This window comes from Pinus tabuliformis, chromosome X (genome assembly GCF_031772625.1).
Source record: "Pinus tabuliformis cultivar Carrire ecotype Pingquan chromosome X, CPIR1, whole genome shotgun sequence".
NCBI lineage: Eukaryota > Viridiplantae > Streptophyta > Pinopsida > Pinales > Pinaceae > Pinus > Pinus tabuliformis.
The window spans coordinates 1542922826-1542935644 of NC_142308.1; the positions used below are offsets into that span (position 1 = coordinate 1542922826).

Below are 12819 nucleotides of genomic sequence, written 5' to 3' on the forward strand. Positions count from 1 at the left end.
ATGACGACTCTAGGCATATGCCTGTAAATATTGGGAAATATTTCCAATTAAAAAATAATCATTATTTTTTGCTTTTACAGTTTACAATAGCTGTCTTGCTCCTTAAATTCCATACATTCTGTTATGCTTATTTGATGAATACATAACCAGCTAAAACTGCAGAAGGATGGAGGAAAAGAATAGGTCTAACTCAAACCCCTGAAATGCACTTCAAGGGGAATCAAGAGCAAGCAATTGCACAATGGGATGCTGAAAATTTCAGGTTTGGATTCCCTACAATGAGATCCCGCCGGAAGTGGATGCTCTAGATAGGCTAACTATTCTACAAAATTGATTGGCACCTTACGAATTAAAAATATATGTTCACCTCCCTACCATCATGCACTTCACTTATGTGGTCCTTGGCTTCAGTCAATGCCACCTGTCAGTACCACAATTTATGATAAGCAACAGCAAGGTACTATACAGGGTTTGATTCTCATAAATGTTGAAACTCTTTATGGTAATATTATTCACCTGTCCATATTTGGTTAGGAAGTTACTTGCCAAATTAATCGAACTGAGAGCAGGGTCTTCATTAGCCTTTAGTGCTTGAGCTAGAGCAAAGGCACCCCTATCCTGTCCAAATATTTCCAAACAATGTTAGGATCCTCACAAAGAAAGACTTATGCTTCTACACTGAAGATTTAAACAGGTCTTAAAATTACCCTGATTTCATTGAATCCTAGATCCAATGATGTTAAAGTCTCATTCACAACTTTTAAGCTCCGAGCCAAGGAAGCTGCACCCTGCAAGTAAAAGATTAAAACCAGTGTTGAAAAAATCAGCATTGGCAAAATATCCTCAAGGGCCCAGAAAACATCTTTTCAGCAACATCAATGAAAAAATCGGCAAAAATCGGCGAACTGCGGCACATATTAAGAAATACAAAATATATTCAATTTTCAAATTTGGAAAAAATTGGCAAAAATCAGGAAAAAATCATGATGTTCCCGATTTTTCGCTGATGTTTGCAACAGTGATTAAAATTATAGATTAGTGCTGAAAATAAAAGAATGATCATCAGAAGGCAAGCACAGATACAGCTTACGCTAACAAATTATTCTAAAGTAAATATGAAAATTCAAAACCTAACAGATTATATACATACGTCATCACCTAGACCATTGGCACGCAGGTCTAGTGTGGAAATAGTTGTATTGTACTTCAACGCTTCTGCTATATGTTCTACACCTTTAACACCTATCTGCAAATAACAATTTTTTTCTCAATAGTCAATATGCTAAAGAGCAGCTAGAAACAGACACCAATCACAATAACATTACAAGCTACAAAAAGCACCATTTTGCTAAAAAGGACAAAAACAAAGGAGCCCCAGTGCCCAAACCTGGCACCATCCTAGTTTAAGAGTTTGAATGTTGCCAGAGAATTTAAGAACTTCAGCTAAGGCCTTTACTCCTTCTGGACCAATAGGGTTGTAGCTAAGTTCCAACTGCAAATGAACAGCATTAAACATTAAGGAGCAAATTACATTGATCATGCGATATTTCAAAAACAATATTAGCATGGAATGTGTGATGAAGACTCACTGTTGTGAGGACACTGTTATCTTTGAGGGCTTCTGCAAGATGACTAGCACCAACAGCGTGAATGTTATTTCCTCCCTGTAGAAAAGGATGATCTTCAAATTCCAATAAGGGTAGGGATTACAATGCTAAGACTTGTAACCTTCCAAAACCACATTAAGCAATGATCAAGAAAAGCGCAGCTTTTGTACCAAGTCAATAGTTGTCAGTGTTCTATTCTGTTGCAGAGCCTTTGCAATTTTCTCTGTGCCCTGCCATTTTCATGTTGTCATAAATTCTTTAAATAATCAATTATCAAATAACTTTAAAAAGTCAAAAATTCCAAACATTTAGGCCTCGGATCTATGAATAGCTGTTCATCATAATAAAAAAAGTGTCCCCACATAAACTTGAAGAACCCTTTGAAACCTTACTGTCCTACACTGAAATTTTATATATATTTTAACCTTCTTAACCATGAAACTTTCCCATGTATTTGCTCATAGATTTCAAATTTGATAGAGGGTACAAATGTTGTAAAAACTTCCATAAGCAATGAACATTACCTCGTCACCAATATCATTCATGTACAGATTAAGCCATAATAAGCTTTTGCACTTTTTGATATATTCTGCTATATGAAATGCACCTTTTGAACCAATGCTATTATTTCCAATGTCAACAGTAGTAATCTTTCCTGCCACATATTTCATTGGAAGTTACATGCTGCTCTTGGCAAGTTAAATGAGTATCCCATGGACAGGAAAAAAACAAAAATCCAAAGACTAAGAATTGAACAGAAAAGTGAAATAAAATGAAGATCATTACCTCTATGAGCAACTAAGCCCGATATCAATGCCCGAGCACCCTCGTTCCCAATACCATTTCCATGTAGGTGGACTTCCTGCGAATAATCATTCAGATAAATACTCGTTCAACATATTTACAGGATACAGAAGAGTCACTATGAAGGTAAATTTAAAACATTAGGAGACATCACCCATGTTCACAAATATAAGAAATGTAGCTTTAGACAGGTTCTAGATAAACTTTAAGGTGAAATGAGCCCAGAAAACAGCAGATCTCAAATTTAAAAGGAGAACCAAGAAACAAAAGAAATATATAATGTGACAAGAAACATTAAAAGAAGACTACAAGAATCCACAAGGAAGCCAAATCATTACCTCTACAGGAAAAAATTCCAAAAGCAAGTTCATTAATAGCTAAAACCTTAACTAGCAATTAGCATCTGCTCAAGTCTATAAATTACGTAGACAATTAGTCTGATTTAGGAATTATGTGCTAGGCTATAAGTTAACCCTTTATCCAAAAAAACAAACATTGTAAACAATTTAAATGGTTTGTCTCTGAATCCATCCCTGCCTTCATATATTTAATTTTAAACCTTAAATCAAAGACAAAAAGAGCCAATCAAATTCAGATTATGAAATGAGGGCAGTCAAATGGGAAAAACAAGGACTGTATATTGAGAATTGGGATGGGAATTGTTACCCACCATTTTGTGGGTGATATCCCTAGGAGAATTTTTTTCTCTTAAGATGGTCCTCCGCTGGCAGCCAGCAGCCCCTTGCAGCCACCAACTTGTAAAAATTTCTGTTTTCCCACCCCGGTTTTCAGTTTCTCCTTATTTCTCCCATGTAGTTAAATGCCCATTCCCATAACCATACATTTAACAGACTGAAAAAAATAAATATTGCTGAAAACACAAATTCTGGAAATTTTTCAGAATGCTGGAAATTGCAGAATTAAAAATCAGCAATTAAAAACAGCCATTAAAACACATTAAAACACTGATATTTTTGGTCAACTTGACCCTGGAAAAACCCCCTACAACTCTTGGGGAAAACCAGTTTGAGAGCTCTTCTTTATTTCTGAAAATTGTCTTTTTACAGTGAGAATTATTCAGCAAAAAATCAGCAAGCAAATTTACAACTTATCTCCTTTCCCGTGCCTCACAGCAATCTGGAAATTACAGCAAACAGGACAGCAATAAATGCTGTACGACCTCCGTTTTGTGTGCAGAAAAATCAGCAAACTGCTCCTCGATTTTTGTGCAAAAATCTGCCTTTCACTATGTGCTGAATCAGCTGTACAAATCTGCTCAACTGCTGCCTTGGAATGTGTGCCAAGCTGCTGTCTCCTTCTCCTTCCTGCTCAGAAATCTCTCTTGCTCTCTTGCTCTCCTTCTCCCAATCTGTTCATGAAAGAATGAATGACCTTTTCCTCCTTTTCCTCCTTTAATATAACTCCAAGTGACTTTTGGGTGATCCAAGTGACTTTTGGGTGATCTCTAAATCCAATGGCTGAAATAGATTTAGATCAATGGTTGAGATTAAATGCTCATTTAAATCTCACTTTCTATTTTTTAATTCACCCCACTTTAATAAAGACCCACTTAGTCATTTATTTCCAAAGTCACTTTTCCTTTCTAATTTTTCATTGACTTTATAAAAGTCACTTTAAAATTAGACTTAATAACTTTATCACTTAAAGTCACTTTTAAATTAGATTTAACTTTATAAAATTATAAAGTCACTTTAGGAGAAAAATTAAATTCTTTTGGACACTTTTCCCTAGGCCAAAGATCAAAGCCTAAGGGAACCACCTGTCCTCCGGTACCAAATTTCAACACTCCCTCTTACCGAGGAAGGTGTTCCTCACCACACCCATCTTGTCTCTGAAGTAGACATGCTTGCCCCGTGGTAAGGCTTTGGTAAGGATATCTGCAACCTGCTCATCAGTGGAAATATACTCAAGCTTCACAGCTCCCTTCTGAACATAGTCTCTGATGAAATGATATCTGATCCTCATATGCTTTGACCTGTCATGAAATACTGGATTCTCCGTGAGTTTAATGCAACTCTGATTATCACAGTAAATCACTGAAGGTCTCAACGGCTGACCAAATAAGCCAAACAACATCTTGCGAAGCCAGATGGCCTCACAACTAGCTAGACTGGCTGCCATATACTCTGCTTCCGCTGAACTCAGTGCTACTGACTGCTGCTTCCGGCTGAACCATGACACTACTGCTGAACCCAACCCAAAACAACACCCTGAAGTGCTCTTCCTATCAGAAGCACAACCTGCCCAATCAGAATCAGTGTATCCTGCCAATCTCACTCCATCTCCCTGCCTGTAGTCCAGACCATAATCCACTGTCCCCTGCAAGTACCGCAAAATGTGTTTTGCAGCCACCCAGTGAACCTTCCTAGGCTCACACATAAACTGACTCATCGTGTTGACTGCAAAACAGATATCTGGTCTAGTGTTGACCAAATACATCAAGGAACCAATCAGCTGCCTGTACAATGTGGGATCCACCAACTCGGAATCCGAAGCATGAAGCTTCTTCCAGTTGGTGATCATCGGTGTCGACATGGGTCTACAATCCTCCATGTGGAATCTGCTAAGGATGTCCACAATATACTTCCCCTGCCCCAGGAAGAAATGCCCCTCCTCCTGCCACACCTCCAAACCCAAAAAGTAATGCATCAAGCCGAAGTCCTTCATCTCAAACTCCGCCGCAAGATCTCTCTTGCAGTGCTCTATGAGTCTCTCTGCACCTGTAATGATCAAGTCATCCACATACAGCACCAGAATGAGAGGCTCCTCACCAATCACAATAAAGTAAAGGTTCAGATCTGCCTCACTCTTTGTGAAACCCATCCCCTGCAAGTATGCATCTATCCTGGAGTACCAAGCTCTGGGAGCTTGCTTCAGGCCATAAAGGGCCTTCTTCAATCTGCACACATGGGACTCCTTCCCATGCACCTCAAAGCCCTGTGGCTGCTCAATGTACACCTCCTCCTATATGAAGCCATTGAGAAATGCGGTCTTCACATCCATCTGGTGGATCTTCCAACCCATCTCTGCTGCTATCGATATAATGGAGCGGATCGAAGTATATCGAGCCACGGGAGCGAAGGTCTCCTCATAATCAACTCCCTCTACCTGGGAGAACCCTCTAGCCACAAACCTCGCTTTGAATTTCTCAATGCTGCCATCTGCAGCATGCTTTACCTTGTAAAGCCATCTGGAAGTAACCACGGATTTGCCCTCAGGCCTCAGCACCACCTCCCAAACATCATTCTTCATGATAGAAGAATACTCCTCCTGCATGGCCTCTCTCCAGACCTGCTGGCTAGCTGCCTCCTCATAGCTAGAAGGCTCAGAGTCAAGGATGCTGGTAACCATCGCCATATAACTACAAAACCTCTCAGGTGGTCTACTCTCTCTGACCGGCCTCTTCGGCTCAGCAACAGATGTGGCATCTCTCAAGGTGTCCTGAATCCACTTGGGCTTCCTCTTCCCTGAGCGCACTTCTTCCACCGGAGAATGAAACTCCTCCTCCTCATCATCATCAGTAGCCTGAACTCCTGACTGTCGGTCTGCTGTCCTCCTGCCTGCACCTGAACCTGTAGAAGCTGAGGTACCGTGTGAACTGTCCATCAGTGGACTCCCTAGTGAACTGCTCTATGAACTGCTCTGCATGCTGCCCGGAGCACCACCCCTCTGGCTCGATGAGCCACTGCTCACTGACGGACCTGACATCCTCATAGATGTACCTCCGGATCCTCCTGATCCCTGCCCACTGGATCCCTGCGACTGACTCAACTGCTGCTGAGGGTCTGGCTGATCCAGATACTCTAACTCCCGTGACCTCCTAAAGGCCCTGTCCTCCTCGAACTTCACATCCCGTCTGACAACAACTCTCCTCTGTGCAGGAATGTAAATCCGAAAGGCCTTTGAGGTCTCACTGTAGCCCACAAAGATACCCTTCTCTGTGGTGGGCTCTAGTTTGGTCCTCTTCTCCTTGGGTATATAGGAGTATGTAATGCATCCAAAGATATGAAGATGACCAAGATCAGGCTTCTTCCCAGAGAAAGCCTCCTCCGGAGTCATGTGCCCCAAGGCACGATGCGGACTCCTGTTCTGCAAGTAAACAGCTGTGTTGCAGGCCTCTGCCCACAAGAACAATGGCAACCCCTGATCATGTAACATAGCTTTGGCAGCCTCTATGATGGATCTGTTCTTCCTCTCCGCAACCCCGTTCTGCTGGGGGTTGTAAGGAACAGTGAACTCCCTCCTAATGCCTGCCTCCGCACAATAGTCAACAAACTCTCCAAGGGTGTACTCTCCTCCATTGTCCGACCTCAAGGACTTGATCTTTCGGCCTGTCTGTGTCTCCACAAGAGCTCTGAACTCCTGAAACCGCTTGAAGACCTCACTCTTGGTCTTCAAGAAATAAATCCAGGTCCTCCTGGAGTGATCATCAATGAATAAAACATAGTACTCATACCCACTCAAGGAAACATGAGACATCCGACCGCTCACATCGGAATGAATCAAATCAAGTATCCCCGTCGCTCTGCTGTCACTGCTGGGAAAAGGGGATTTGGCAAATTTGCCCATCGCACAACCTCTGCAAGTATCAAAGTGATCAGTACTGAAATCTGGCACACCTGTAGTGATCTCCCGCAATGTCCTCAAGGCTCCATGATACATATGTCCCATCCTGCGGTGCCAAATCTCACACAGCTCAGAACTGCTAGCTCTGCTGTCGGTACTACTGCTCAATGCCAAAAGGGGCTGAAATGCAAACTTGTACACCTTTGCATGGCGTACACCTATCACTCTAGCTGAATCAGCTGGAGTGTCCCTGGGATACATCAACACCTGTCCTCCCCTGAACAGTACGTCATATCCTCTGTCCTCCAAAGCTAAGACGGATATGAGGTTCTTCCTCATCCCTGGCACATAAAGAACCTCTGACACCTTCAAAGGAGGTTTGGACTCCCTCTGAAATGTCACTGTCCCCACCCCGACTGCTCTAACAACTCTGTCATCACCAAGTACTACCTCAATATCAGTGCCACTCTCTGAAAGCTCTGAGAAGTACTCCCGGACTCCTGTCATGTGACGTGAAGCCCCACTGTCCACATACCAGATACCTGAAGATGCTCCGCTAATCGAGGGAAAAGCATGCTCCCTCTGAACCTGTGTGGCAGGTGATCCTGTACTAGAGGACTCATACGTAGTGAACGCAAACTCTCGGTCAAAACGACCTGCAAAGTCCTCAATCTCAGCTGAAGCTGCCACATCTTGGTTCTTCCCCTTCTTCTTCTTCTTCTCCGGACACACAACTGCATAGTGTCCCATCTTTTGACAATTCCAACACTTCACCTTGGAATAGTCCTTCTGTGTGTTCCCCGGTTTACCTTTACCTTTGCCTTTGCCCCCACCACTGCTTGTGGAAGCCTGCTTCTTCCCTTTGCCTTTCTTGCCTCCTGCCACCAGTGCTACATCCTCATCCTGCTCAACTGGCTTGGCTGCCCCAAGCTGTCCTTTCCTGATCTCTGTCTGAATACAATCATCCCAAAACCTCTCCCATGTGGGAAGGGTCTCACGTGCACAAACCCCATCAGCAAAGTTCAACCATGAACGGGGGAGGCCATTCACTGCAATACGCACCAACTCAGTGGATGGAATGGCCTCTCCAATCGCTGCCAACTCATCTCTCACATTGGTAATCTTTGTGAGATATCCCGCTGCACTATCATTACCCATCTTAATGTTCTTCAGCTTCTCCTTCAGGACCATCTTCCGGTTCTCATTGGTACTCTGGTAGAAATTGGACAACGCTGTCCACATCTCATGGGCATTGCTCTTTCCTCTCACATGAGGAATGCAATGGTCTTTGATTCCGTCTAGAATCAGCCTCTTACCCTTATTGTTCTTCTTTTTATACTCAGCCAACTGAGTAACATCAGTGGGCACAACAACAGGGTTCTGTGCGGTATGCACCATGATATCCCAGACTTCTGCCTCCTCAAAGATACTCTGCATTCTCTCCTTCCAAACGCTGTAATTTATATGCCCATCCAGCCTATCCTCCACCCTCAATCCCAATGACATCCTGCTGTCCTAAAACTGAAAAATAGCACTGCGGTAGTAAAGATAAAACTGCTGTTTATGAAAAAATCAGCTTGCTGGAATTTTCTTAGTGAAAAATCAGCAACTGTAATTTTTCCTTTTGCTGTCCCAAACTGCCCTTCAGCACTCAAGCTCTGATACCATGTAAAAATTTCTGTTTTCCCACCCCGGTTTTCAGTTTCTCCTTATTTCTCCCATGTAGTTAAATGCCCATTCCCATAACCATACATTTAACAGACTGAAAAAAATAAATATTGCTGAAAACACAAATTCTGGAAATTTTTCAGAATGCTGGAAATTGCAGAATTAAAAATCAGCAATTAAAAACAGCCATTAAAACACTGATATTTTTGGTCAACTTGACCCTGGAAAAACCCCCTACAACTCTTGGGGAAAACCAGTTTGAGAGCTCTTCTTTATTTCTGAAAATTGTCTTTTTATAGTGAGAATTATTCAGCAAAAAATCAACAAGCAAATTTACAACTTATCTCCTTTCCCGTGCCTCACAACAATCTGGAAATTACAGCAAACAGGACAGCAATAAATGCTGTACGACCTCCGTTTTGTGTGCAGAAAAATCAGCAAACTGCTCCTCGATTTTTGTGCAAAAATCTGCCTTTCACTATGTGCTGAATCAGCTGTACAAATCTGCTCAACTGCTGCCTTGGAATGTGTGCCAAGCTGCTGTCTCCTTCTCCTTCCTGCTCAGAAATCTCTCTTGCTCTCTTGCTCTCCTTCTCCCAATCTGCTCATGAAAGAATGAATGACCTTTTCCTCCTTTAATATAACTCCAAGTGACTTTTGGGTGATCCAAGTGACTTTTGGGTGATCTCTAAATCCAATGGCTGAAATAGATTTAGATCAATGGTTGAGATTAAATGCTCATTTAAATCTCACTTTCTATTTTTTAATTCACCCCACTTTAATAAAGACCCACTTAGTCATTTATTTCCAAAGTCACTTTTCCTTTCTAATTTTTCATTGACTTTATAAAAGTCACTTTAAAATTAGACTTAATAACTTTATCACTTAAAGTCACTTTTAAATTAGATTTAACTTTATAAAATTATAAAGTCACTTTAGGAGAAAAATTAAATTCTTTTGGACACTTTTCCCTAGGCCAAAGATCAAAGCCTAAGGGAACCACCTGTCCTCCGGTACCAAATTTCAACACAACTAGCTCGTTGTGCCATGTCTCCGCCACCTGAGCCAGCAATGTGGTCCCTCACCCATCTGCCATGATCGTATGTTTGAAGGTGGGCCTCCCGAAACTAAAGGTATGCCTTGTCATTTGGTAATTGAGTATTATAGTTTGCTTATCATGGATGTAGGAATTTGCAGGGTAAGTTCCTTAGATAAAACACCAAAGGACACCGCTCACAAACAGATCACAGATCGGTACACTAGTATTCTTGACGTGGTTAAAACCCTCAAAGAGGGAAACAGTGCACGGCCTGAGCCAACGCAGCCACTTCAGGCAATTTATTAATGTAAAAGAAAGAAAATTTACATAAGCTTCTCTCATGAACAGTCACCTAACAAATGACCCTCCATACTCTTTAAATAAAGATCATGGACCAATCGGGTGTTAAGCGACGGATCAAGTGTCGGTAATACCGAGAGAATGAACTGTCGGATCACTTCATGTCTAGAACATATTGTGATCGTCGGATTGTAAGTTACAAAAAGTACATACTAAAGAAACACACTTTACCTAACTATACACTAGACCAAGTTATACTTAATTATTTCCTATGTGTCGGAATATCCTAACATCTCCCCTTAAGAACAATTTGGGATAGGATTGAAGGATGTACAAAGATGACACAATAGGAGAAGGAAGGAGGCATTAGAGCCTATCCCCCCTTAGCGACAACCTCGTGAACTCCAACCATAAATCGACGTTTAGTAAACTTTGCCTCTGTGAGAGCCTTTGTAAAGATGTCTGCAAACTTGATCATCGGTTGAACAATATTGCACTTCAAGAACATGGTCATGAATGAGCTTTCTGATAAAGTGCATGTGTAGTTCAATGTGTTTTTTGTGTTAATGTTAGATTGGATCTTTGCATAGTTAAATGGCACTTTGATTATCACACCAAAGTGTAGTCAGATGTTGTTGTTGAAAACCAAATTCTAACAAGATTTGATGAAGCCACAGGGCTTCCTTACTAGCTTCAATGACGCCACAATACTCTGCTTCTACTTAACAAAGAGAAATGGCACTTTGTTTCTTGCAAGCCCATGTAATAGGTCCAGAACCAAGAGTGAAGACATAACCCGCAGTAGACTTCCGATCATCAAGGTCACCAGCCCAATCAAAATTAGTGAAACCAACCAATAGAGGAGATGCTTTTGCACTGTAGTGAATCCCAAACTGAACTGTACCTCGAACATAACAAAGTATTCTTTTAGTTGCTTTCTAATGACTTTCATGTGGGTTTTGCATAAATCGAGCAACAAGGCCAACAACAAAGGAAAGGTCAGGACGGGTATGGGTCAGATACAAAAGTTTTCCAACAAGCTGACGGTATAAGGTAGCATCAACTTCAGGGGAAGTACAAGTGACTGAAATTTTGGCTCTAGACTGAAAGGGAGAAGGGGCTAGCTTACAGTCTTCCATGTGAAAGTGGAGTAGAAGATCACAAGCATACTTGGACTGGGAAAGGGAAATACCTTCTTTGGATTGCAAGACTTGAAGACCAAGAAAATAATGCAAGTGTCCTAAGTCTGTCATTTCAAACTTCTTTCTAAGGCTAGAATTCACATGGTTTATAAGGTTGGGATCACTACCAGTAAGGATAAGGTCATCAACATAAAGAACAAGAATTATAAGAGACTTACCCACTTTGTTGGTGTAGATAGTATTGTTAGAATGACACCTAGAAAAGCCAATATCTAAAAGAAAGCTATCCATTTTGGCATACCAAGCCCGAGGGGCTTGCTTGAGACTATAAAGGGATTTCTTAAGCCAATATACAAAGCTGGAGTCTGTTTGTATAAAGCCAGGAGGTTGTTCCATATAGATTTCTTCATGCAAGTCCCCATGCAATAAGGCGGATTTAACATCCATCTGATGGACTTCCCATTTGAAAGAGGTAGCAAGGGAAAGAACAAGGCGGATAGAGTTCATTTTGGCAACAGGGGAGAAGGTTTCAGTATAGTCAATGCCTTCAACTTGTGAAAAACCCTTAGCAACAAGACGAGCTTTATGTTTATCAACTTTTCCATCTGGTCCAAACTTGGTTCTGTAAACCCATTTGCATCTAACAAGTTTTCGTCCCTTTGGAAGAGGAACAAGTTCCCATGTATCATTTGCCAATAGTGAACAATATTCTTCATTCATAGTTGCATCCCAATCTAGATGGCCTGAAGCTTCTGCAAAGGTGTAGAGAGGCGGAGAAAGCTTGCATAGAGGCAGCGCAGTAGCCGAAAGAGCTGATGCAGAAAAGTTGCCTATCACACAGAATCCAGAACTGTCGAAACAGCCAAAACAACGGGAACTGTCGAAACTGCCAAGAGAGCTGAGCAGAGGTAGTGCAGTGGTCGGGAGAGCTGACGTAGAAAAGCTACCTGTCACGCAGAATCCAGAAATGTCGGGAACAGCCAAAACTGCCGAGAACTGTCAGAAATTGCCGAAATTGCCGTGAACTGCTGAAACAGCTAGGAGAGCTGACGCAGAGAGAAAGAAGGTGATGCAGGGTTGACGCAGAGCCAGCATAGAAATAGCCATGGTTAGCCAGTCTTGTGCCAGATCAGCGGAAATTCTGCCGGGTGAAGTGTGATAAAACTCACTCAGATTTTTTGCCAGTATTTTCTCTGTAAAGGATTGCTAGATGAGCATCCTAGATTTGTATTCAGATATTTCTACTGCACAATAATAAACCCTCAGAACTGTTGTACCGGTTTTCCCGCATTGGGTTTTTCCGGGGACTATTTGTGTCCAAAAATATGTATGTCCTATGTATCTTGTTCTTTGCTCTGTTTTTTGTTTCATGAGATCAAATATTTAATTAGTGCAGGCTGCAAAAGTAATTTTCTTCAGTATTCAAAAGAATAACTTAATGAATGAAATTTAAAAATCAAGTAGGTGAAGTAGATTCAGATTTGATGCAGTAGGGGTTCCTTCGAGTAGTAGGAATTTTCACAAGCCTAAGTGAAGAGACATGTCCACCCTTGAAGGAAGCCTATATATAACAAGAACGCGTCCTCCATCTGGATCATTCACTCACTCATCTTTCATACGAAGAAGGAAGTAGCAGAAGGACAAAAAAGGGAGTACAAAGAAGAAGTCAAAG

General features: G+C 41.6%; 1 protein-coding gene across 2 annotated transcripts in view; it reads right to left on the minus strand.

The window, feature by feature from the left end:
- Positions 1–250: 250 nt before the first annotated feature.
- Positions 251–12819, minus strand: part of LOC149145934 (uncharacterized) — a 264965-nt gene continuing 252396 nt past the window's right edge. Inside the window, exons 10-18 of one of the 2 annotated variants that reach the window (XM_089447971.1) lie at positions 2394–2469; positions 2132–2262; positions 1778–1837; positions 1590–1664; positions 1388–1492; positions 1151–1246; positions 708–788; positions 547–618; positions 251–421 (exon numbers count right to left, since the gene is read on the minus strand). In XM_089447971.1, the coding sequence (XP_089304097.1) occupies positions 350–421; positions 547–618; positions 708–788; positions 1151–1246; positions 1388–1492; positions 1590–1664; positions 1778–1837; positions 2132–2262; positions 2394–2469 (768 nt within the window). In that variant the 3' untranslated portion in view covers positions 251–349. Of the gene's footprint in view, positions 422–516; positions 619–707; positions 789–1150; positions 1247–1387; positions 1493–1589; positions 1665–1777; positions 1838–2131; positions 2263–2393; positions 2470–12819 lie in introns of both variants that reach the window. The other variant, XM_089447970.1, reaches the window with a different exon arrangement.